This window comes from Asparagus officinalis, chromosome 6 (genome assembly GCF_001876935.1).
Source record: "Asparagus officinalis chromosome 6, Aspof.V1, whole genome shotgun sequence".
In the NCBI taxonomy this organism is placed as follows: Eukaryota; Viridiplantae; Streptophyta; class Magnoliopsida; order Asparagales; family Asparagaceae; genus Asparagus; species Asparagus officinalis.
The window spans coordinates 22,709,908-22,719,608 of NC_033799.1; the positions used below are offsets into that span (position 1 = coordinate 22,709,908).

The window sequence follows — 9,701 nt, forward strand, 5'->3', positions numbered from 1 at the left end:
ATGTGGATTAAAGATGAGAAAACCCTAGGTTTGTGATACCTAAGTGTTAAAATATGATTAATGAATGATTATCTTTCCTAAGTTGATTGGCAATCATGCTTATGTTTAAGATGTTAAAAGTCCATGCTTTAGATTGAAGAATTTGGTTAATCTAAAGAAAGAGGTTTGATTTGTTGTGTTGAGCTTTTATGCATGTTTTAGGATTTTGAATACAAATCTAATGCATAAAATTATGTTTATAATTATTGAGTTATTTCCAGATGTTCACATCTGCTGTGGCATGTTTGCATACAAATTTTATGAAGTTTTAGACATGTTTATATCACAAAAACACGACAAGAATACGACGTATACAAAGAACATGAGAATCTGGAAATATGGTTCACGATCGACCGCCACGGTCGACCGCGTGCAGGACAGAGACCTGGCCGTCGCCCCCCCCCCCCCCGGCCCCCCGCCAGTCTGTTTCGGCTGTGCATGTTTATTTGAGTTTGTTTTTGGTTGTCAAACGAATTTCTCGACCTTATGATGATAGACTATGATAATAGTGATTATTAAACACCTGGGATGATGGTGAACATCTGATGTGGACACACACACCGAGATTGGTGCATGTGTGCTAGATTGTGTTAGATTGACACACTTTCGACACGAGTTAAATTGATAAATACATATAAATAGTGTTGTTTTATACGTATCCGGAAATAGGGAGATAAAACTTATTTGCCGCAGAACGATTGAGTAAGAGTATTACAATAGTATCGTTATTACATGTATCCGGAATAGGGAGATAATAAAACCTATTTCCGCAGGGCGATTGAGTAGGAAATTATAAAAGTATCGTCATTCCATGTATCCGGGATAGGGAGATAAAACCTATTGCCGCAGAGCGATTGAGTAAGAATATTATAAGAGTATCGCTGTTGCATAAAGAGATGCACACATATATGTATTATCAGTTATAGTTACTTCCATGTTAGATTTCTCATGAGTAGGGTACATTCTTTGGTTTGTGGCATACATGATATGGCCTATGATGATTTTTGAGTTGAACAATATTCTCTTATTATTGCGCCAACTACTTGAGAAGTAGTTCGAGATTGTAACATTGGTTCTATATAGTTGAGGCTTTGAGTATTTCTTTTGAGTGCTGTTTTCATTCATAGTGTTGGAATTGGTATTTAGGGATCTATAATTTGAGACATATATATAGTATATATATGGGGGTTTCCTTGTTTGGATTATTTCGCTCGACGTACTACGTCTCGTCTTGTAGATGTCTAAATATTAACTCCCTTAGATACAGGAAAAATAATATAGGTAGACTATGCTTAATAGATAGAGCTTCCACTTCATCTAGCAGCCCTTCCCTTAGGGGAGGATGGAGTTGATCTTGCTGTAGCGCTCTGACGCTCTTGTTGTTGTTCTTTTTGTTTAAATTATATCTTTCAGGCAGATCAGAGTTTCGGAGAGCCGCAGGATGATGAAGTTCTAGCATAGTCGCTATCGCACGGTTTTAGCAGTTGAAGCTCCACTATATAGTTATGTTCATTGTTCAGATTTTAGAGTTGTATTCATTTTTATAGAGGCTGAGTGCCTTAGTGAGATTTTATTTGACTCATTGTGTTGAGATGTATTTCTGACTCAGAGATATCTTCATTCTATTTCAGTTGGGCTCATTTGTTGATATATTTCTTCTGTGCATATCTGATTTTGTACTACTTTTATTATTTACCTGTTTGTACCTTCACCTATTTGTTGTTTCCACTAGAGAGATAGTGACTGTGATGGTGAAACATGTCGTAGCATGGTGTTTGGTGCTTGGCAGGTTTGACAATCCGGGTTTTACCTTGGACTACAGCCTTGTGTGAACCTTGGGGCGTCACAATAACTCTCCAAATAGTAGATAGATCCTGACTGAAAGGTGAGTTGAAGTTAAAAGAGATCATATCATCCAAAATTTGAGGCCAAACAGCTGGGGGAACATGAGGAAGAAGAGATGACCATGCTAAAGAGGAGAAATCACTATTTAATGAACAAATGACCGTGAGATTCTATAGCCTCATTGCAGAGAGGGCAGCTGGGGCTACCTGACCATCCTTTGGACACCAAATTTTTCCTTGTATTCAACTTATGATTGCTTGCAATCCAAAAGAAAACTTTAACCTTCAGGGGGTGGGAGAGATCCATATAAAGCTGAAGTGGCGGGGGATAATTCCTCCAGAGGAGATGAGAGCATAGAATGATTTGACTGTGAATATACCTGAAGAGTGGTAAGGCCAGGGGAGCTTGTCGTGACTAGCAGAGCCAGATATAGTGAATGGAGCTAGAAGGTTGAGAAGAGCAGAGATTTCATTCCTGACGTCCTGGGAGGTTCCTCTTCTTAAAATTGGGTGCCACTGTCAAGCATTAGAAAGCCTGGAACCTTGTGAAAGAGTAGAACAACTATTTGAGAAAGTAAGGAGATGAACTCTAGGAAAAAGGCTGCTGAGGGAGTTAGCACCAGTCCATTTATCATGCCAGAAACTACAAGTTTTGCCATTCCCTACATTCCATCTAACGTGACTAAAGAAAGGAGGACAAATTGAATGCAAATCATGAATGAATTTGGAGGATGAACCCTTGGGGGGAAGACAAATGGATTAGATTGATCTTTTGAATACAAAGAAAAAATAACTTTACTGACAAAGGAGTTTTTATTAAAATAACATATATAATATGTCATTACTTTATGCGCTTAGGCAGTGTTGTTTGGTGCATTTAAGAGTACCACCAATTTTTCAATTTATATAAAGAAGGGATCCGGTAAAACTGTCGTTTATACATATACTTTTATGATATTCTGATAAGTAATGAAATCTGTATGTAAGGAGGAATCTACATAAGGGTGTGCGAGCACGTGCCCTTATAAATATTGCAAAAGTATTAAAATTCGTATACCATTTTAACCTGTATTTCGTGCGCTCATGTTGAGATTAGTTTTGCAATGTAACTGAAAAAGATCAATGTATCGATATAAAAATGATAACGAAAAATATTATGTATTGAAAATCTGAGATCCTTTTTATTATTGTGTAAATAAAATTTTCTATAAGTATAATATATATTAATTTAAGCTATTAATTCATTTTTCTAATAATTGTATAGGTGCCCAATAACTAATTTTTTTGTCCCTGTATATATACCGTACCGGCATAAGTTATTTGCATCATTTACATCCCTAATCCACATGCCACATGCCTACTAAAAGTTTCATAAAAGTCCCATCATGATCGGAAACATGACAAGAAATGAGAACAGACAAAAACAAAATGATAATTCAAAGGAGGAATAGAAAAATATATATTTTATTATTTTCATGTTTCTGCAACACATTTGTTCTTTTCTTTAGGGTCTGTTTGGTTGTTTTATGTGAAAACGTGCAGTAGCTACAATAACAGGGGAGTGAGTGGTCCACCTGTATCTTCAGCTGAGGAACAAATCTCACTTCATTCAATTCACGAACAACTCCGTCGTGCATCCGATTCCTAACGGTACCTATCCCACAAATGTCACAGGGCTGATCGTTTCCCATGACCACCATACCCCAATCGAGCTTCTCGAAAGATGCAAACCAATCTTGTCGGGGAGTCACATGATAAGTAGCAACAGATACCAGCATCTAATCCGATGCATCACCATGGTTAACCTCTAGAGTAATCAATAGAGAAAAACATGAATCATCTGAATCGTTACCACTCTTAGCTGTTAGGTCCTTTGTTTTGATGATGATTTACAAACACCATTATTGATGCTAATCGTTTATTGAGCTATATTGTAGATCACATATCATTAGCACCTTTTATGGAGGATTGGATGAAAAATGAGCTATAACGACAATATCTAAGGAGGTGAAGGCAAAGTGATGAAGCAATGCTTTCAAGAGCACCATATGCATAAGAAGCTTCATCTACTCAAGAGCAAATATCAAGACTCAAGTCATGTATTTCTATGTGAGGGATATTTACTATTTATTTTTCTCTCTAATACTTAATGTAGGCAAGTAGTTTGTTGATTACATTTGAAGCTCATGGGATATCACACTTGCACACTTTCAAAACTCGTATTTTGGTACTTTTGCTAAAATGATGATTTTCACACATACGGTGATCTTTTTGCAAAATTCTTTTTAAACAAGTTTTTCAAAATGTTTATAAACTATTCCCAAAGTTTTACATTTTTGGAGTTTATTTACTATTTTTAACAGAGCTTTGAAACTCAATTTAAAAATCGATTCAGGTTGAAAATATGTTATCAGTCGACTACCAGACGACTGATGACGTCAGTCGACTGATGACATTAGTCGACTGATGTGTCGACTGATAAAAACGTCTGGAATCATCAAAAAGTTTTTGTTCTGTTTTGGTCGACTGACCAGTCGACTGATGATCAATCAGTCGACTGAAAATGAACGTCAGGCGACTGATGAACTGGTTTTTGAATACAACATTCAGCTCATCAGTCGACTGATGATTCCCGTCAGTCGACTGATAGCAGTCTAATAACTAGTTTTTGAACAGAATATGTTTCTCGGTTTTTGGGGGATTTCTGCTGATTCTTTGGGGTTTTGGCTGCTGTCTTCTCTCCCTATAAATACCCAACAACCCTGACTACCTCAAGGCCTAAGTTTTTTGTAAATCTCTTGTTTTTAAGATTATTGTTTTCAAGAACTTCAACTTTCATTTGCTTTCACTATTTCAAAGCCCACATCCTAAGCTTCAATTACAATCTATCCTCTCTCCATAGGGCTACTGTAAAGAGAGAGTTTTTCTTCAAATTACAATTATTGTGAGCTTGATCTTGTGGAGATCTACTGTGTGGTTGTAAGATCTCGTTGGAGATCGTTGTGTACAAAAAGTTTCGGCTTCCAAACCGGGTGTGTAGTGAATTTCTCCTCGAGAGTGGGGAGCGGGGACGTAGGTCAGCGGACCGAACCTCGTGAACATACTGCGTATCATCAATTAGCTAACTATCTCTATCCCTACTCTCTTTTATTATCATTGCATTTTATATTTGTGTGTGGTTTATTGAAATATCTTTTAATTGCATATTATTTGTCCATAAATCCTATTCACCCCCCTCTAGGGCCTTTCATTAGCAACATTCACCTCGCTAGCCTTCGGGCCCTTCTTCTTACTATTCTCCTTCTCTCTGAGTTTCGGACAATCTCTCTTCCAATGTCCTTGTTCTTTGTAGAAAGCACGCTGGTTCTTTGCTAATTGGTAGTGGCCTCTAGACTTTGACCCGCCTCTGTTGCTACCTCTCGGATAGAGACTCCTACCTCTCGTCGACAATGCCTCTCCTTATTTGCTAGCTCTGAAAGATTCTTTATCCTTCCTCATCAAGTCGAAATTCATTAACGCATTAGTCACTTCACTATAGGTGATGGAAGATCTACCGTTCAGCAAAGTGAGCACGAATGTATCATACTCTTCATCGGGTAAGGAGCCTAATAAAATAATCGCATTGTACTCATCCGATATCTTCTCATCCACATTCGTCAAGTCCGACAAGAACTTTATGTAGTTATTCATATAATCTGTAAGTGATGTACCCCTGGACATCTGGAATCTGAGCAATTTCGCAGCAAGTGTAATTGGTTCTCAACACTCTTCATAAGATATTTGTTGTTGAGAATCTCCCACATCTTAATCGCAGATGTCACACCAATCACACCGTACTTCAACTCTTATTCCGAACAAGATCTTATTACCCCGAAAGCGTTTCGATTCATCTTGTCTCATATCGCCTCATCATACTTCAGTGGCCTCTCATGGACCATGATGGTCTCCTCTAAGTTCTGAGAATTCAAAGCATCCTGTACATCACTCATCCACAACTCAAAGTTAATCTTGTCGTCATACTTCTCAACACTTATCTTCGTATTCTAAAGTGTAACATGAACTGTACTTGCCATAGTCTTGCTGCTTTCACCACTATCTCCTGTCATTGCTTGCTAACGATAAATTGTAGAGAAAATTCGAACAACTAATAGAATTTAGTAATTACCCAACTTGAACCCTAGATTGGATTCTAACATGAACTCCTAACCACACGAGGAAGACGAGATCTCCAACTGGAAACTTCACAATGCTATATCTACCGAAGCCTAGATCCCCAAGATCCAATCTTTCAACAACGAATTTTCCTTCACCCAAAACAAACCCTAGGTCTGAAACCCTAGAGCTTTGATACCAATTGTTGCGTGTCGGCGGAAGCGAGCTCGTGAATCAAAAACCCACACGAGTCGGCGAACAAGAGAGAAGAACAACCAACGAGTGCAATTCACAAAATAACGACACAAACCAATCAAAAACATAAAGATTTACATGGTTTGGCAAATTAGCTACGTCCACGAGGAGAGGATGAGGAGTTTTCACTATATGGAGGAGAAAAACAATGGGTTACAACTCTCAAACACTCAAAATAACTCTCACGAAAAAATCTCAACTCACATCTCAGAAATCTCCCTCTCAAAGTGCTCAAAATAGTCTCTTTTTCTCTCTACAAATCTCTTCTAAAACGTTCTATATATATAGAAACCCTAAAACCAAAACAGACTAGGAATCCAACAATTCTAAAACCAAAATCAAAACAAACCAGGAATCTCAATAATTCTAAAACCAAAACCAAAACAGACTAGTAATTCTGTTTGGCCCAATAATCTGCTATCCTACAAGAAATTTCAGGCAGTCGGTATGCTAACTACACATTTTGTGTGCTACTTTGATATTATTAAAACACAATATACCAACTCCTTTCTCATAAATTACACAACTTGATGTCATCTCTCTTGATGTTTAGAAGATACTAGAATCTTATAATACCTACACCAAAGTAGTATAAAAAACCGTAACACGGTTAAAATTACTAAATCAAATTCCAGTCTGAAAATCATATAAAGTATCACTCAAAACGACCAGGTTTTCCATCTTTTAGAACTCTAATCTTAATACGACCAGATTTTCCGTCTTTTAGAACTCTAAATGGCAATATGATTCATATTACCTTATCTGGGAAACTAATCTTAGTTCACAGGGAGATATCAATACAACAGTTAATGCAGAGAGTACAATTCGAACCCGCTTTTGCTGATAAAATTTGTAAAAACCCTATGCATCAACCAATGGAAATCCCATCGGTTAATATAACATCGAAAGAATCGCGTCAAGCTTTAGGCTTCATGCACTTGAAAAAGACCTTGGCAAGGCTCTCATAGGTCTGATTCTTCAAGTACTTATCCTGCACTTTTCTTCTCCCGTTTGCTCCCATCTTTTTCCTTACAGACGGGTTGCTTAGAAGATAATGAATGTGTTGTGCGAGCACCTGAGTTCCTTCGTGGCCTACAGGATGTAGAAGGCCAGTTACTCTGTGATCTACAATCTCTTTAGTTCCTCCTGCATCAGTTCCGAGGATCTGCATCATAAAAACAATTTTTTTTAAAAAAAATACATTTATTTGTAAAATTTATCCTTATTGTTTAGGCTATAGGGGGTGAGGTATGGCATGCTGGTTTCTATCTCAAAACAGAAATGATAACTACAGTGCAGAAACTATGTTCCTTTGCGTGCAGTCTGTTACCTTTTGCAAGGAGATATAAATATTGACAAGATAATACAAAAAAAAAATTTGAAATGTTATATGAAGAAAGATATGTTCATCCTAGCCTCAGTAAATATTCCATAAAAGAAAGAAATTTGTAGATTTTACATGCAACCAAAAATCGAGGTCTGCAGAAAATTGTCAAAATTTCTTTTACCGCGAAAAAGGATATCAGCTATTGGTAAAAATCCTGTGAAACCCAGTCTTGAAACATCCAAGTTGAATTTTTAATTGCAACTTAAAATCAAAGAGATCTCGTTGTGACCACCTCTTATTTCGTTCTTAGCTTTCTTCCATATAACTTGGATGAATTGCACATTGAATGTAGTTTTATCTTTCTTTGATCTACCAAGGTACTTCCACTTAGATTGTTGTATCAGCCATGGTGATCAAGCTAGAAAGCTATTCTCTAGCACTTACAGCAACATATCTTATTTACTTACCTACTCCATTCCAAATTAGTTTACATAGTACTGAGTACACTAGTAAGCAATATTAGCACACCACATGCACATGGTATTTGCATAATTTCATTCTTTCTATAACAGATTATGCCTTGCATTACACTTAGAAATTCAAAACTATACAATGGACTCACGAAGCACAAGAAGCCAAAGAAATGGATTTCCAGATCATCTAATTTAACAGTTTGAAACTATAAATAGAAAAAGATAATTGGATTAACATAATGAAAATAAAAGTCTATTTTTAAATTTCAAAATAAGTACAAATGCATTATTTTGCTTCAGCAACTAAGTTGAAGATGAGGATAAGGCATGAACATATAAAAGAACGTAAACTATCATACCGGTAGGCCAAATGCCATAGCTTCAATTGTCACACGCCCAAAAGTTTCTCCAAGTCCCTAAAATAAGTAACAATTGTTAAATATCGTGCAAGAAAAATAATCAGAAATGATGTTTCATAACACAACATTGAATAAAACCAGTACTTTGATCATCTCCCTCATTACTGAATGGAGAACCACTTCTTAAAAGAATTACTGGGTGGAAATATATATTGGAAACAAATACAACAGAAGCAGAGCATTGAAAATATAACTGTCATCATGTTTTCTTTCTATAAGAAATGGCTTAACACGCCATTCATTTTCACCAAATAACCTGCTTGAATCGTGCATCTAAAACAATGTATGCAAAGCAGTAAAGCCTGTAAAGCTGATTAAAACTAGTGTCTTGGTGGAAGATTGAAATTTTCATTGCTTCTCCGGTGCTCTTTCTTCGCTTGTGTCCCTTTCTTTGTTACTTCTGCTTCATAGTATTTTAGTATAACGTTTCTTCCACACACAAAAAAGTACAGAGGTTTTATTCCACTATTTTGCTACTTTCAAAATATCTCTTCCATTTCTTCTTATATGGATCCAGAAAGCATGAAAGTTTTTGTCAACATATATGCATTCCTTAAGTTTACAAAAGAAGCCTGATTTCCGGATTCAAAACAACCCCAAATCCCTCTTTTCGTGCATAACAGTTCTACAGTAGATTCCACTTGGTTATATTGTTCTACTTTAGTAATGCATGAGATTATCTACAGGGCTATAATATCGAGGCCTCAACAGCTTCAATAAAATGCTACTGTCAGGTTCACTATTAGAAATGGTTAATTGCGTGACATTGTCTAAATTAAAGAACTGAACCAAATTAGACAAAAGAGTATAAAAGTAGCACTAATATTGATCGATAAAGAAATTTACAGATGTCCAAACTCATAAAGTAGCCTGTGGAGTTCTCCAATGATATTATGCTAATCTGAGTTAAAAGATACATGGGAATTAGCAGAATGTTTAATTGAAGTATTATCTTTTGATATAGAATACACTTAAAAGCATCTGACACAAAAGCAAATTAATAGCTAAATGATAATAAAAGTCACCTGGGCATTTATTACATAAACATCTGCTGCAGAATAAAGACCAGCAACACGAGTAGTTGCAGGTGTCCAGAGTACTGCCTTTGACAAGTTCGAATGTTGAGATAGAAATCCCAGAATTGATTTGACATATAGCACTTTATTGCTTTTTGATCCTACGGAACCAATTA

General features: G+C 36.4%; 1 protein-coding gene across 1 annotated transcript in view; it reads right to left on the reverse strand.

Annotated features, from left to right (window-relative positions):
- The window catches only part of LOC109844454, a 6,383-nt gene continuing 3,564 nt past the window's right edge, over positions 6,883-9,701 (reverse strand). The window contains exons 2-4 of the mRNA XM_020413506.1: positions 9,535-9,701; positions 8,450-8,506; positions 6,883-7,455 (exon numbers count right to left, since the gene is read on the reverse strand). The exon at positions 9,535-9,701 is cut by the window's right edge and continues 687 nt beyond it. Coding sequence (XP_020269095.1) covers positions 7,207-7,455; positions 8,450-8,506; positions 9,535-9,701 — 473 coding nt within the window. The 3' untranslated portion in view covers positions 6,883-7,206. The remainder of the gene's footprint in view (positions 7,456-8,449; positions 8,507-9,534) is intronic.